This window comes from Sciurus vulgaris (genome assembly GCF_902686455.1).
Source record: "Sciurus vulgaris genome assembly, chromosome: 2".
NCBI lineage: Eukaryota > Metazoa > Chordata > Mammalia > Rodentia > Sciuridae > Sciurus > Sciurus vulgaris.
In genome coordinates, this window is record NC_136462.1 from 198,240,720 (window position 1) to 198,258,046 (window position 17,327).

Consider the following 17,327-nt stretch of genomic DNA (forward strand, 5'->3'; position numbering starts at 1 on the left):
TGACATTGGACAAGCAGCCTAGCGATGTTCCAGGTAGGGCGATCAGCCCAGCACCCGACTTCGGCCTGCACTAGGCTTGGAGCCATTTGCTACGTAGCAGGTGCCATTAATCCACAGCTGACCTCCACCATCATGCAAGGGCAGAAGCAGACACTCTGTGTCCTGTCCAAATTCCTTACAGACAGATCTCGCCAGCCTAATAGCCAACAGAACTACAGTGGTGATTGTTTCTCCCTACTACAGTTTGCAGTGGTTTGTTACCCAGCAACAGACAATAAGAAGTAACAGGCATACGAGGCCTGTGCTGGGCACTGCGTGCCCCCCACAGTCCTCTCTGCAGAGCAGTGCTGTGAGTCAGTACTTCCCTTTCCTTCATTCAGTGAATGAGGACACCGAGGCCCAGAGTCGTTAAATAACTGACTTGAGGCCACATAGTCTGCGGAGGAGAAACTAAAATGAGAATATCTGCATGCACTCTGGCACAGCGCGCCTTCCCCGAATGGCTTGAGCCTTATACCAGTTATCAGTTACCACGCAACAGGTTATTTCCAATAGCACCCATGGTCTCAGCTTCTGTGAGCCAGGAGCAGGCACGGCTCACCTGGGAACCTGTGGCTCAGATCTCTCAGTTGCCCTCGGGTTGGGCCAAATGCAGTCATCTCAGGGCAGGGCTGCTGGCTGACCTCAGGTCCTGCTCAGAAGCTGCCCCTGTTCCTTCACATCTGGGCCTCTCCAAAGGGTGCCCGCTACCCTGGGAATGAGCAGACAGGAGAGCTGGAGACTAAAGCCAAAAGCTTCCTGACTGAATCACGGACATGACATCTCATCCCCTCTGCTGTGTTTAGAGAAGCGAGGTTCCAACCAGCACCCAGAAGTAGGAGATCACACAGGGCGAAAGTTCTAGGAGGTGGGGATCATGGGGGCATCTCAGCAGCACCTGCCACAGGGGCTGTGATGGGCACTGGACCTGGCATCAGAGTCAATCGTCCCCTCTGACACCCACTAGGAATCCAGCTCTGAATCCAGCTCTGAATCCAGCTCTGAATCCAAGCCAAACTGGGCTCCTCCCCTTCCTGGTCCTTAGTCTCCAACTTGAGAAAACCATTTTCTGTAATGAAGCTTTTATGTTGCTCACTAAGAAAGCAAATTCATTATCACGCTGCCTTTGCTCCATCACATTCTTGACATGGAGCTAATTTTCTTTGATGCCACATTATTCTCCCACTGTCACGCAAGTGTGGTTCTAATTTGTAAAACGCTATCACCTCATTATTTGACCATTAGGGACTTTTACAGAGTGGTGGTCTAAGAATCATATTTCAGTTTTAATTTCAGATGAAAATGAGCTTAAGCAAGAAGCTTTCATGATGCTTATTTCCAGCTGGTTCTTCCACCTCTCAGCTGTAATGTTTCTTGTGCCACCTGCACCCACCTCATCTCCCTCTGGGTCCCAGGTGGACCTGGGCAGCTGCGGGAGCCTTGTGGTGTCACCCTGCACCTTTTCCAGGATGACACACACAAGTAAGGGCCACATGAGCAAGTAGGCACCTCCAGATGGTGACAAAGTAAGACAAAATCACAGGAAAGCCCAGCATGACGAAATGGCACATCAGTCACGGATGCCCACACAGGGTGCAGAGAGTGCCGGTGCGCAGGTCACGGGTATGAAGTTTAAACTACTCTGTGGTGTGCCCATGTTTGTGACCTTTTTTTCTTGAAACTAAATTAAACCACAATCTGAGTCCTCAATACTCTGTGATGACCAAAAGTATCATGTACTACCCACCCAAGGGGAAAGCAGAGGTGCTGAGGGCACACTGAACAGAATATTCTAGAAAGACCCTGCAATCTTCAGCCCATGCCAGTACTGGTGGCTCCAAAGAGGGATTTGTGATGTGGGCATTCATTTTAGTATCATGTTTTTCTTAATATATACAGAGATATTACCTATTATTCGTATTATAAAATAACACATGATAAAATACTGAAATTTTAGGATCAGTTAATATTTCAGGACCTAATATCCCATCCAGGTGCTCAGAGCCCACCTGCATGGACATGCCCCACCAGAGATCCAGCCGTAAGGAGCAGGTGAAGAAGCAGCAGGACAGGGCCACCTCTCCCCACCCCTTTTTGCTGCTTCACTTCTCACCCACCAAGGCACTGCTTTCTCAAACTCTCTCCTTCCAAGACACTTAGATACCCACCAGGCGATAAGGAGCTAAGAACTGGCACAATGCCTACTGAAGGTGAGCCTGAGGAAAAGTGCCATCCAGCAGACAGATAAGCAGTATTCAGAAACTGGTTTTTGATAACAACTTAGCAACATCTGCTCATATAAAAGTATATGCCCCTCAAATCTGCCCTACAAATGCACCCCATAGGAATAAAAGCATCTGGCCAGGCACAATGGCGCACACCTGTAATCCCAGGGATTTGGGAGGCTAAGGCAGGAGGAGTGTGAGTTCAAAGCCAGTCTCAGCAACTTAACAAGCCCCTAAGCAACTCCGTGAGACCCTGTCTCTAAATAAAATGCAAAAAAGGGCTGGGAATGTGGCTCAGTGGTCAAGGGCCCCTGAGTTCAATCCCTGGTATCAAAAATAAATAAATAAATAAATGAATAAGTATAAAAGCATGTGTTCATAGGACACATGAAGAAGAATCTTAATTTCCATCTCATTAGACGGGAACCAAAATCAATGTCTTTTAAGAGGAGAGTAGCTGAATAAGTTATTGTACTTTTACATTAGAGAATAAATTGAAATTCTAACAGTTGGTAGAATTTCTACCTGGCAATACTAATGGGGAAAATATACAGTATGCAGTAATATCTTACTCTCATGAAACTGACAAAATAGCCCCTATTTCTGCATATGAGCACACAGTCTGCACAGGACCGGATGAGCACAGGAACATAAGCGAACACACAGGGGTGTCAGGGGAACAGGAAGCAGCAGGCGCCCCCAGTGAGCAGTGTGGAGGGAGGAGAGGGAGAAGGATGAGAGAGAACATTTTCACTAAAAAATAATGCCATTTCTCCATGCTCCCTTTGCATCATGATCCCAGAACCCGTAAAACGAGGATTTCCAGACTTAGGGGGTTAGGGGTGCAGCGCAGTGGCAGAGCACATGCTTAGTATGTGCAAGGCCATGGTTTCCATCCCGAGTACACACAAAAAAATCCTTTGCTGTTGCCATCTTGGAATCCTTAATCCTACCTTTAAACCTGTGTTGGGCAAGTGAAGTCTGATGGGGACCGTGGAGCACGTGCAGAGGAGCAATGGACACTCCCACATACCCCAGTTCTCGTGTGGGGTTACGATGCCTCGCAAGCACAGCATACCAGCGGGCCGAGGAGTGGGGGTTAGCAAACCCAAGCAAGTGCCAGGTGAGCATGCACCTCGTGACCAGAGGGACACGGGCAGCGCGAGGGCCAGGCTTTCCCGCCACAGACACCTTCCTCCCCACACAGAGAAGGCGCTGCTGCTGTGAGGGGCAGGAGTGAACAGGAGCCCACTGCACCCCTTCCTATGCCTGGTCCCGCCTAGCTGAGCACCTAGGCTACAGACAATGCCACAGAAGGAAAAAATAGGAGGGCCACCCAGAATGCCTTTTCCTTCCGGTCCTTTCAGTAGAACAAGCAAGGATCAAGAAGTGAAGTCAAGGGCTGGGGCGCAGCTCCGCCGTGCCTGGCTCCCCAGCAGGGAAGTGAGATGGAAGAGCTGCATCATTGTTGTGCAGGATTTCTACTATTCTGTTAAAAGTGAATTACGAATTGTGTAATTTTGAAGATGTCACCAGGCAAATTAAGTGCTCTCACTTTTGCATTTATAATAGTGGAGCTTGGTGGCACTTACCTGTAGTCCCAGAGTCTCAGGAAGCTGACCGCAAGTCCAAGGCTAGTCCTGGCAGCCTGGTGAGATTCTGCCTCAAGATTTTAAAAGCAAAATAAAAAGAGCTGGTGAAAGAACTCAGTGGTAGAACACCCCTGAGTTCAATCCTTGGTACCACAAAAAATAAATAAAATTGACATTACACAGTGCAAAGGAAAACACTGAATTATATGCTAAAAGGATAAATCTTTCATTTTACTTTGCTTAGAAGGGTACTAAACAACACATATAAGAAGAAAAAACATGACAACCTGAGAGAGATTATTTTTAAAAGTGTGTGGTGGGAGCCCTAAGCCCCACGCTGACCGGGCGCCATTCCAGGGGTCCCTCACCAATCAGATCTCGCTCCCCCAGCCAGGCATCTCGTGTGCTCTGCTACAGCCTCGGAGAGAAGCCCCTGCGGGAGCCCAGGGAATGTCACCCGACATCGACATGGGGCTGGCATGCTGAGTGTGTTAACAAAGGAACTCTGGGAGCTTGACTCCCCCTGGCCTGGGGGTGGATAATTAATCACCTCTAGTCCCAACTGAACCCATATTGCAGCAAGGACAGACTCGTGCCCCACTTTCTTCTCTACAGTCTCAGTCAGTGCGCCAGAAGGGATCCATTTCCAACCACTGTCTGTTGTGCAGTCCTACAACTTTGTCTCAGGCCTTTGGTATGTTTTTCCAAGTCCCCTAAATTCCCTGAGGTCATTTAAGCTCCTCCTGATGTTCCCCATGACCCCTTCCCTTCTGGAAAATGGCGCATAAGCCACTAAATCCCTTTGGCCAGTGGGAAGCACCCTGGAGACCCCACCAAGGGGGTGAATAACTTTGCACAGCTTTTCCCTCCTCCAGCTCACCTCAGAATGGCTCGAGGGGAGAAAGGACTTCCTCTTCACTTCTGCCCCAGCACTGGCGGGTCCTGAGGCCAAACCCCATGCTCACTGCTAGAAAACACGGTGGGGCAAAGACCCCTGGCCATCATTTTGCTCACCTCACAGGACAAGCACAGGGAAGGCGCATGGCATGGAAAAGGAACTCTTCAGCAAATGTTTCCCGGGCACCCCTCAGGTGGCCACTGTCCTACATACGGCCATCCCTACAGCGCGACTCCAGCAGCCAGTTCCTCCCTGTCACCCTCGGACCTTGCATTCTAGCAATGCGCATATACACATAGGACTCATTGCCAGTCAGTGATGAAGTACATGACATCAAATAGAGGCAGCAGGGACGATCAAGTCTCCTGGCCCTTGGCAGGCTGCCCAAGGAAGAAGCCTGAGCAAAGTGAAAGAGTGATTGTGAGGATCTGGAGATGCCCAGACAGAGGGAGCAGGGGGTGCCAATGTGTACAGACCTGCAATTGGTGTTAATGCAAGTAACCCCAAAGAACAGCCAGGGCCAACAAAGAGCCCCAAGGCTGGGGTGCAGTGAGGAGGAGCCACAGGGGCTGTCAGGCTGAGCAGAGAAGTAAAGTGACTTGATATTCAGGTTAAAGGGACAACTGCAGCTACTGGGTGGAGGCAGGCGTCAAGGGCAGAACCTGGGGACCAGAGGGAAGGCTGGGGAAAAGTCCAGGCAGCAGGTGGTAGAGCCCAAATTAGGGCAGGCGGAGAACAGTCAAATTCTAACTAACTATCCCTCTGTATCCATGGGGATGGGTTCCAGGTACCAAACTCCACAGATGCTCAGATGCTCAAGTACCTCATGTAAAATGTGTGGTATTTGCATGTAACTTGTGTGCACACTCCTGATTACCTTAAATTTTCTCTAGATGAATTATAATACCTATGACCATGTAAATGTTGTACATACAGTTATTCTGCTGTATCATTCGGGGAATAATAACAAGAAAAAAAGTCTATACATGTTCAATACAGAGGCAATTTTTTATTTAATTTTTTTCCAGTACTGGGATGGAACCCAGGACCTCACACATGCTAGGCAAGCACTTTACCACTGAGCTATAGCCCTGGTACCAAATATTTTCCATCCGTGGTTTGTCAAAAGCAGAACCTGAGGATAGGGAACCCATGCATATGGAGAGTCAACTGTGTATCATGTGGGAAAAGCCCACAGAGTTTTACTAAGGGGTTGAAAAGAGAGAAACAGGGGTACCAAGGATGACCCCAGGATGCACAACTGGGAAAAAAAACTTGCTATTTATCCAGATGTGGAAGGTGGTGGGTGAAGCTCTGTGAGAGGGAAATTCGCATCAGATAGAGCTTGGGCGAATAAGGGAGTCAGAGACCTTGCTGCAAGCCACACAGGAAGCCTGGACCATGGAGAGCTCTGGAGTTGGCAACTTATGTTAATTATTGCTAAACAACCCTCCAAGACAAAAACTCTGAGGCAAGGAAAGTGCCCTTTGTCTGAAGCCACAGAGCTCTGTCCTTTGTAAGGCAGGCCTTGCACTCTTTGATCCTCAGTGACCCCATACATAACGTTATTTGAAACATAACCTCCCTCCTCTTCCTTCCTCCATTAAGGTCCCTTTGTAACACACCCTGCTGTATGAACTTAACTTGCTTCTAGGCAGGGTAACCCTCACTGAGTCATGTTCTTGGGGGTAGCCCCTCCTAGAATCCCCTCCACTAGAGTGAGCAAACCTGTGACTTGTTTCCAGCCCACTGAATGTGGCAGATTATATAATGTCACTACCATGGTTACAGTGAGATATCAGAGTCCATCCTGGCAGACCCAAGGAAGCGGTGAGAGGCGGGGGAAGACTCCTGAGAGTCCTGAAGAAGCAAATGGCCCTACTGTGTGAAGCTTCAAGGGAATCATGTGACACCTCTAGAACTCCAGCTGACAACCAGTAAAAAGTTGGGGCCCTTAGTTTTATAAATATGCAAGAAGAGTTCTATAAAGTGGATCTTTTCTCAGTTAAGCCTCTGATGAGATGCCAGCCTTAGGCATTTCAGTGAGAACCTGGCAGAAGACCCGGTAAGCCAGGCTGGCTCCTACAGAGATGGTGAATTAAATGGGATCCGGGGTGATTTTTTATGCAGCATAGAAAATGAATACAACTATCAATGCTATTCACATGGCTGTCTTTGATACTGTCCAACTCTTAAATTAAGGGGGAAAAGTCAGTTCACAGTGTCTGCTGAGACAGTATCTGAGGGTGAGGCTAAATAGATACTGGCATCAGACCTACCATTTTGCTGCCACCATTATTCTGACCCCCAAAACACACATCATTTTACAACACAGATCATCAGTCTGTGGACATCCTAGCCAGTCACAGGTTCACTCATCAGTTTACAAACATTCTCGGCAGCTACTGGTCCAATTGTTAACCTGCGAACTTCCTCCTCAGCAACTGGCCCAATTGTTGCTAGCCCGCGAAATTCCGCTACTTAAGAGAAGCTCTCGGGGCCATTTTCTCTCTCTCCAGCCCTGAGAGCGGACACTCTGGTTTTCCACCTAGTAAAATCTCTCGGGTGAGTTCCCGGGTGCAGAGTGGTTTTCTGGGCGCATTCATTGGGGCTGCGACTCAGACCAGGCACCCCAGAGTGCTTGCTACCCTGGATTCAAGAGTCCAAGCTGCCTTGGAACCCGAACTGAGCTGCATTTTTCTTACAATAGACACTCTCATACTTTGCAACCTCTATGGAGTATAATTTTACCATTTCTTGAAATGTACAAATATATCTATCTTCTCACCAAGCAAGTCTACTTTGGGGTGTTTACCTATAGATATAATTGAACGTGGATAAAAACACAAGTACCAGGGGGCTCACTGCATCATGGTTTGTGACAGTAAAGACTGAGAACTGCCTAACTGTCCTCCAGCATGGGACTGTTAAGTGCATTACAGTCCTTAGAAATGCTAAACAGACTTTAAAAGAATGAGAAACATTTTTTTTACATAAACAGAAAAAAAAATATATTAGAAGTTTAAAAAGTCAAAGTGAAGAACATTGTCTACACTACATTAAAAGGAAGACAATTTCCACTTCATATTTAGAAGAAAAAGGGCATGGAAAGTCTATAATTACAGTATTATATTTACCATCAAATTTAAAGGGAAAAACAAAGCTGCCCTAATAATCATATAGCAAAAATCAAAAACCCAACTGATAAGAAGTCTGGGTAGGAAACTTACATGAACAAAAGGAGGCCCAGGGACAAGAAAATCATGGGGACTGGTAGGACCTCAAGGTCAGGTGCCATCCAGAAGGGGCCCTCCAGAGTGCAGGGCTCTTCCAAGACATCACAGCTAACCTGTAGCTCTCCACCTGCCCAGGCATGGGGTGAGGCCCTTTCTAAGGAAGGTGTCAAACAATTCTCTGATTTCCTGAGGGGGACTATTACTGTCCTCATTTTATAGAAAAAAAGACCGCAATCAGATTGAGTGGCTGCTCGCAGAACCACACAGTTGGACTGGTAGGATCAGTTTGCGAACCGGCTCCCTTAAACTCTCCACACCTTCCTGTACAAACCTCAGCAGAAGCACTCCCATCAGAGCTGCTGTGGGACCTCCCACAGACCCTCTAGCTGGTGGGCTGTAACTCCACCTTACAAACTAGATAGCATAGTAGAGTGCACACGTATCCAATTTGATTTCCATGATTGTAAGAGGTTGGTTAAATTGGAATGCAGCTAACACTGAGGACTTTTAAAATTGTTTCGAGATATAATTTGCTTATGTAAGACTGGCCCGTGTGAAGTGTCCAATGGCACGAGTTGTACTTATTCAGTTGATCTTCCAAGCCCCAAATGTCCCCTCTGCTCCTGCGCGGTCAGTCCCATGGCCCACTCCCAGCCTCAGGTGGGCCCTCATCTGTTTAGGTCTCTGAAGTTTTGCCAGTTCTGGGCATTTCACAGAAATGGAATCAACGTGTGACTTTGTGCCTGGACTTTCCACTCGGCATGAGAGCGCTGGCAGGCCGCGGCCGTAAGCCCGCCCCATCCTCGTGCGCACCCTTCAATCCCACCGCAGTTCGCAAGCCCCAGCTTCCTGCCAAGACCCGTGAAGATTCGCCCCAGAGGGCCCGGGCTGTTGGGCAGGGCGGAGCGCGCGCGCCGGAAGCCCCGCCCACTCCGCGCGGATCCCGGCTCCAGAGGGGCGGGGCTGGCGGGACCCGGAAGGCTCGCGCGCCCGCAACCCCGTAAGCTCAGGCCATTTCTCCGGAGGGCGGGGCCCGTGGGTGGAGCCAAGAGGGAAGAGCGCCTATCTCCAGCCCCGCCCACCCTGCGCCCGGCTCCAGCTCCGGGGGGCGGGACCGGGGAGGGCACGCGGCCCCAGCCCCGCCCACTCCGCTCCGGCCGCCGCTTCCTCCCGGGTCCGCACGCCAGCCGCCGCGCCTTATCGCGCACCATGGCCGCGCTGCTGGCCCTGCTGGTCCCGGCGGGCAGGATGGGTGCCCGGGTCCGGCTTCGTGCCACCCGGCTCCTGGGCGCCGCCACCCCCTGCCCCCCGCCACCCCTGGCCTTGGCCCTGTTACGGCCTGGGCCAGACGCCCGGCTGCTGCGCACCGCTGGTGGCAACTGCCGCGGCCACCAGGTAAGCCTCCCACAGGATCCTGACCTCTGACCCCAGCTGTTAAAGCCTTGTGCCAGGGGCAGGCCACTTCCGCCGCAAGGACAGCCTAGCACTTGGAGCTGCCCGAGACCGGTAACTTCAGGGGTCCCTGAGTCCTCAGATCCCTATAAGCCACGACGTGGCTCTTCTCAATAGACAGGCGAAACTGAGGCTCAGGAAGGTATTGGTGCCCTGCCCAAGGTCACACAGTCCCCAGCAGAGATCCAACGTCCGAAGTGTTCAGCCAGGACAGTGGTGTAGCAAGAGAATCTTAGGGGGCCTGGACTACTTGTGAACTTCCTGATGTGGCCCCTTTTGAAGTCCGTTCAGGCCTCCGCACTGGGGTACTGGCCAAAGAGAACACTTCTCTGGGCTCTGCCTTATCTAATAGCTCCTTACCTTGCTGCTCCGCCCTTTTTATCTAACTAGAAGAGCAATCTTCCTCAGGCAGAAAAATCCATGGTGTGGAACTATGTCTCATCCTGGTTGCCTTGCATGCTGCTCAGTGAAAACTAGTTTCCATTAAGAATGGCTTTCCTTTTTTTTTTTTTTAAAGTGGGTCTCTAAAGAAAGTAGTAATGGAGCTGGGGATATAGCTCAGTTGGTACAGTGCTTGCTTTGCATGCACAAGGCCCTGGGTTCAATTCCGGCACCACAAAAAAAAAAAAAAAAAAAAAAAGGAAGTAGTAATGGAGTTTGCAGAAACAAGAATGGCAAGTCAGGACCTGAAGAGCCCTGGTCCTTCATCTGTGTGCCTCCAACTCTGCACTCTGGGTTGCATGGCTAACCCAGCATTGCTGACCTTTCAGGGGCTGAAATTAACTTTCCAGGCAAGAGTCTGGGGAAAATTCCATGGGCTAATGCAAGGCTTGCCTTGAACTGTGCCAGCATTTCCGGAACTTTCCCTAGTCTTCTAGTAAGTAGCAGCCAGATTTGTTTGGTGTATGCTCTTACCAAGCCTGTCCTACAGGCGGAGAAACTTCCTTCCCTACCCTCTCCTCTCCTGCCTGGTGCGTGGCACAAGGGCCTTGCCTCTAAATCCTGAGGACAGTCTTTGGGATCCTCCCACACACACCAGGCTGCCTCCTGTCGATTCTTCATAGCTCAACCCAGGCATCCCTTCCTCCAGGAAGCCTTCCCTGACCACCAGTGATGCCTCAGGGGCCTCCACTGGGCGCCCCTTAACCCCATGAGGCAGGTCTTCTCTGCATTAATTAACTAGAATGGCCTCTTCCTTATCTGTTCTGTCAGCCATATCATTCTCATCCCCAACCTAGGCCCTCTACTGACAGGGATGTGTTTATACAGTGGGACTGGGACCAAGGGTGGTCTCCATTTACTAGCTGTGGCCTTGATCAAATGCTTTCACTTTTCTCTCTCGGTTTCTTACCTGTAAAATGGGATGTTAATAGTTCACACTTCATAGAGTGTGAATGTAAAATGAGATAATGTTCGTTTCTGACATCTGGCATATCCTAGATGAACATTAGCAATTGTTAAAATCACAGTAAAGAAGTATAGCCCAGGGGCCTATGATCTGTCCTTGGTTGTCCAGCTCTAGAATGGATGGGTGGAATCCAGGTAGGATCAGAACCAAATGGTTTAGAACAAAAGATACTGATCAGGTGAGAAGATCTGGCTTTGGTTGGAACCCCTCCTCCCCTAGGGGCTGCATCTAGATGCCCCCACTGGAAGGCAAGAAGGATGAACCCAGCTGGGGTCTCAAAATATATCAGGCATTTAATTAAGTGCCTGAAAGACAGCCCACCTCTGCCTACAGTCAGGGGCTGTTCTGTAACAGGAGGGGGCCGTAAAGCACAGAGGAAACCAGCCTTTTCCAGTTAACATGATCCAATCTTGTGTGAGGCCTGCACGCGCAGGCCACTGACGACTCAGGGAGGGGAGAGAACTCCTAGGCAGGTGACTCGCCCTGAGCCGTCCTGTCCTGTCAGTTCAGCCTCCCTTGTTCTGACCTGCAGCTTCCCTCCTGAAGGTCCTGCCAGGTGCGCCTCCACGGCACTTGGCACCTCTGGCAACTCTGGTATCTCACTCTTGATTGATGTCCCTCACTCCCACTGGACCATAGGCTCATGGTGGGTTTTATTCATGGCTCTGTCTCCTGTGCTGGGAACAGTGCCTGGCACTGAGAAGATGCTCCTGAATATGCAGGAAACACAGCACAGTTACAAGCAGAGACCTTGGAACCAGACTCCAGTTTGAGTCCCAGCTCGGACAGTTAATCTGTATGATCCTCAGTAAGTTATGCAGCCTCTCTGGGCTCCCAGGATTCTCGTCTGTTCAGTGGGGATGCTAGGAATGGCTGTCTCACAGAGGTGTGATAAAGATTATATGAATTCATATTTCCAAAATAGAACAATGCCTGGCACAAAGTAAGCATAATATAGTGTCATTATAGTTTATCCAATGAATGAAAATAAGTATCAGTCCAAAATATGTGATCAACTTGTGCGCAGGTCCTAGGTTCATCTTCCAGCCTTCTTGCCCCTTCTTCTCATAAAGATCTCTGTGCTTTATAAATATTGGGGCAGGAAAGGGAGCATCATACTTCCGTGGGTGCGACAGCGCTGGGAGTATGGACCCTCAGGAGGGCAAGGAAAAATAGTGTACAGTGCCCTCCATGTCCTGCAAGAACCGTTCCTAAAGGGAGACACTTTTCTAGAACTTTCCAGCTCTTGAGGGAAGGAAGGAAAGTGGTCACCAGCTTCCATTTGCTTGGTCAGCACACACTGCCTGCCCTGTCCTCGAGGTCTCTGTCTAGCCCTGCACCCCCAGTCACAATGGCTGCGGAGAGCTCGGCTTATTCTGATACAAGCCCTACTGCCTCTCATGGTGATGGGACAGCTGCCAGAGCCAATAGGATGGCAAGTTAGAGGCCTTTCCCGGGCTAAACCCTGCTGCTAAACTGATGGCGGGTGAAAGCTCCTTTCAATCCCCACCCTTGACACTTGGCCAAAGCTAACTCAGTTATGTGCCAGTCTGTCCATTCACCAGACTGAGCACAGCGTCTCTGCGGAGGGCCCTTTTATTTACACCGTCTAGCTTGGCAAAGGCCTTCTGGCCATAAAAGGCAGCCAGACTTCCAGCTACATTGCAAGACAATGAATGGTAGGAATGAAACATTCCAACAGGACTGACGGTTTCCTGTTAGTTTCAGAGTGTGATAGTTGACAGACCTGAAGGTGGCAATGGAGGACCTCTTGGAGGAGGTAACATTTCCATTTCCACTTGAGATACGTGAAATGGAAAAGCAATGGCAGCACTCCCTTCTGTTCGGGGTGAGCGCCAGGCATGCTACCCTGGCTGATCTTAGAATTATCTAAGCAGCTGAGGACAAAGCCCAGTACCAAGACTCACCCACATCTGTAAAACCAAAGGCTGGATGCACAGCACAGGTGCAAGTGGAAGAGCTCCCTATAAACTCATTACTCTGCAGTGCCCACAGACAGCAGCCTTTGAGAAACACAGCATCTGGAGCCTCACCCCAGACACTCAGTGAGAGACCCTGCTCCAGGCAGTGGCTCCCAGGGCAAGTCAGGAGCAGGCCAGAGTTCGCACCACCTGGCCGCTGGGGCTGTGCAGGCACAGGGGGCGAGGCTTGGAGGCTGCTGTCAGGCCCTATTGTGTCCTTGGCACATCTCCTGTGCCTTCTGGATTGGCATGCTCCTTCCCCTGGCCTTGCAGTGTGCTCAGCTGCGGCATGCTAAAACAGTGGGCAAACAGCACAGCTGCGGGATCTCTAAGCAGAGCCAGCTCACGGGCTGTGCTCACTGCCTGCCCAGGCCAGCTGTAGAGACTGTCGATGAATCTTGGTTAAAAGTGCTCTCTTACGGAGGTTTGCTTTTTCTAACAGGTGTGGTTGGTTTCTCGGTTGTATTTTTTGTTTAATGGGTTGGTTTTTCTCCCAAACATCCCAGGCCTGGTGGATGATCTGTAAGTGTTAACAGATGCCACATACACTTATACAGAACTCTCCCTTTGTTTCAGGTGTGTCTTGGTCCTGGAGTAAATAAGCCATAGCTTTTTCCCCACTGTCCTTTTTCAGTAGTGTACAGCGTGGTGGTCATGTGCCCACGCCGGCAACCAGGTGACCTAGGCTCTGATCTTAATGACTTTGGGCCAGGGACTGTGCTGCTCCTCTGGGAGGTGGCGAGAACAGTAGTGCCTACCTCCACAGGCTTCCGCGAGGAGGAGAGGAGGAGCAGGTGGAGATGGTACAGCGGAGGACAGCCTGGCTCAGAGAAAGCATTCGAAGGACTATCACCGACATCCCCAAGTAAATAAGTCCTGGAGTACAGGAGTCATTCTTGCTGCTCTAACAGACAGCCACAATCACTGTCTGACAGTGCTGGGGGTCAAATCTAACATGGGTCTCACTTCTGAAGTCAAGGGGTCAGCAAGGCTGTTCCTCCTGGAGGCTCCAGAAGAGAATCCAATTCCTTCCTCCTGCAGCTTCTAAAGGCTGCCTAGTTCCTTGGCCATGGCCCTGGCCTCCATGGGCCAGCAGCACAGCTCCTCCAGATCCCACCTGCCATCCCCTCCCCCCGCACTGACTCTCCTACCTCCCCCTTCTCCCTGATAAGGACCCTGTGATGACACAGGGCCCACCTAGATAATCCAGGATCATCTCTCCATTTCAAGATCCTTAATCACGTCCACAAAACTCTTTTTCCGTGTAAGGTGACAGGTGCTGGGGACTGGGACCTGGACATCTTTAGGGCCATCATTCTGCCTGCCATAGCTAGAACCTAGCCTTTGGTTGCACAGACACTAAGTGAAACTTAGTCTTAGCTCACTGAGGAAGAAAGAGGGGAACTGACATTTATTTTATGGGGTGAAGAAGTGAGTACACAAGCCACAATGACCACCAACCAGGTCTCCCTTCTTTGGTGCATGTGTGCCCAGGACCCCAGCAGAGCCACGGACACATCAGGCAGCAACACCAGTGGCACAGAGGGGAAGCAAAGCAAGTCACAGCAACTGAAAAAGGTCCTTCAAGAATACGGTGCTGTTGGCGTGTCACTGCACATTGGGATCTCGCTTGTCTCCTTGGGGGTATTTTACACGGTGGTCTCCAGGTAAGGTGTCCAACAGTAATAGGTGTATTTTTTCAATGTCATGTAAGATCCTGTGTGAGTGAGAACTTTATTCCTCAGACTTTTAATTCATCCAGCTACTTGTATCACATTTTAAAAAATCCGGTAAATCTCATAGTCAAGCTGCTTTCCTAGCTGAAGGCCTTGCTGCATGGTCATTTCATTCTGTTTTGTTTTGCCTCCCCTCCAGTGGTGTAGACATGGCTGCCATCCTGCCCAAACTCGGATTTAAAGAGTCACCGGTACTGTCCAGCGTGGCAGCCGGCACCAGCACCTTTGTGGTGGCCTATGCAATCCACAAGCTGTTTGCACCAGTGAGGATCAGCATCACCTTAGTCTCCGTGCCCTTCATTGTCAGATACGTTCGGAAAGTAGGACTTTTTAAATCTCCAGGTACAAAACCTTGAGGGGCACCTTGCTCATCAGCACTGAAACCTTTCTTTTAATTACACAATTTGGATTGGTTTTTAGGGTTGGTTTTTGGGGGTGGAGGGAAAAAACTTGTTGCTGTGTTCTCATGCATTAATTTTACCTTTGCCAGCAAAAAGCAGGTTTTTTAATAACTGTAATTTTTTGCTTTAGTTTGTTAATGCTGTTCATCAGAGGGCCCTGAACATGTGTCAGCAAGACATCACACATGAACTAGCATCTCAACATCAAACACCTACAGAACATTCCCTCTAGAAAATCACTGACTGGTGAGGGCGTACCTGCACAAACCTCAGGGGGCTCATCTTTGCTCGAGTTCTTAAAAAGCAAGGAATTATTTAGCTGGTTTTAAAAATTTCCCTATTTGCCATCAGTGGCCTGCAGTTTAACCTGCAGCATTTTGCAAAATAGCTGCCTGTGCTGCACAGTTAACAAAGCAGAACTTGGCGGTGTGTCACCACAGTCAGCACCAGCCCCTTGACACACATTACTTGTTTAGTGAAAAGGAAGCATTTCTGCTGTGCTCCACTGGTCAAATCTGGACATGATGGGACCCATCTCCAGTGTTTTTCTGAAATTTCCTTATAGTAGGTCAGGGTCATATCTCTGTTCAGGTAAAACATGGAAACCTTGCTCAAGATCACTTGGTTTCCAATGCCTACATTCAGAGGAATTTGGCACATATGAAAAGCTAAGACAATCTTTGCTTAACTCTATCTCAAACTTCAGACATTCCAAAATAGTCACAATGTTTACACTGAGTAATTACTTTTTTGAGCTAAAATTATATACATGAAAAACTTGGACCACTTCCTTAAAAAACTAGTAGCAGCTAGCCAGGTATAGTGGTGCACATCTGTAATCCCAGTGACTCAGGAGGCTGAGGTGGGAGGATCTCAAGTTCAAGGCCAGCTTCAACTTAGCAAGACCCTCAGCAACCTAATTAGTGAAATCCTGTCGGAAAAATAAAAAGCTCTAGGGATATAACTCAAGGGTAAAGCACCCCTGGGTTCAAAGGCCAGTTCCAAAACAAAAACAAAACCTAGTAGTACTTTTAACAAACCAGGGAGAGTGGTGTTGGCAGGTGTAACTAGTCCACCAGGACAGTTTCATCCAGCCAAGGGCGAGTGTCAGGAAGATTAGAACAGAAAAAGAAACGGCAGAGACCACACAGAGGCTTCCTCCTGTGGGACTCAGCATCGTTTTTTCCTGAGCTGTGCTGATACAGAGCACTTGCTCCCCATTCTGGGAACCCAGTTTTAACAGTTACCCTGCTGCATGGTTGAAGTTGCATATATCTTTCTGACTACCATTCCTTTTTTAAAAACTAAAGGAACTGTTAAGTGACTGTTGGTTTTACTGAGTCTGGCTGTTGACAGTTTCCTAGTTAGCCCCTAGTTGCCCCTGTCAGTCAGTATCTGTTAACATTTAAAAGAGTCTGTGGGACAGACATCCATTTGCAATATCACTATAGTAGAACTATATATTTTTCTCCCCTTTTAAAGTTGTTCATTCACTTCCAGGAGCACTTACTGATTTAAAACTTGAACCGCCTTTCTGAAACTTAATTCCAAGGACCTCTCCACAGCAAGCAATATGCCCAACACCAGTACTGATTTCTCTTATGACCTAGACAGCTGTCAGACAGTGATTTGTTAGCTTTGGGCTCCTAACCCCACATGCACCAGTCTCCCAGACACCTAGCAATGCCTATGCAAAAAGCTGGCCTTGCCAGTCGCAGTGATGCTCTGTCATCCCTGCTAACTTGGGAGGGTGAGGCAGAGAAGTGCAAGTTCAAGGCCAGCCTTGGCAACTTAGCAGAGACCTTGTCTCAAAATTTTAAAAAAGGGCTGGGTGCACAGCTCAAAGGTAGAACACCCTGGGTTCAATCCCCAGTACTGAGAAAAAAACAAAAACAAAAAACTAGTCAGGAGCCCCTCAGGATTACGGGTTTAAATTCTCAAACTGTGTGCCAGTAATGGGATTGGAAAAAACAAGCAATAAAATGAATCATACCAAATAGCCGTATCACTTTCTAACCCCCAATCCCACTCCTATGGCCAAGACAGAAGAAAAAAAAAAAAAAAAAGGTCAAAGGATCAGGGAAACCAAGCATTATGCAGATTCACCAGCAAGATGCGGATGTTCGTACTTACATTGTTTTCAACTGAACGAAGAGAATGAAACTGATCTGTTTTACAAAGCAAGCTGCTGTTTGCCTGATTTTTTTAATCTGACAAAATGAGATGCTTAAATTCTGTGAAATAAAGTTTCTGAACTTTTTCTCTTCTGGTAAACCATGATTGTGGATCACCAACAGCACCGACTAGGGTGCTGTTGTGCTGCTGCTGTGAGCTGCTTTGCTTGTGTGGGACGATCTG

General features: G+C 49.0%; 1 protein-coding gene across 1 annotated transcript; it reads left to right on the forward strand.

Moving 5' to 3' along the window:
- The first annotated feature begins 9,129 nt into the window (after positions 1-9,129).
- Positions 9,130-17,229, forward strand: FAM210B (family with sequence similarity 210 member B). The gene is made up of 3 exons (XM_079129451.1): positions 9,130-9,385; positions 14,327-14,499; positions 14,708-17,229. Exons 1-3 carry the CDS (start codon positions 9,200-9,202, stop codon positions 14,922-14,924), a joined length of 576 nt encoding a protein of 191 aa, XP_078985577.1. The 5' UTR covers positions 9,130-9,199; the 3' UTR covers positions 14,925-17,229.
- The last annotated feature ends 98 nt before the right edge of the window (positions 17,230-17,327 follow it).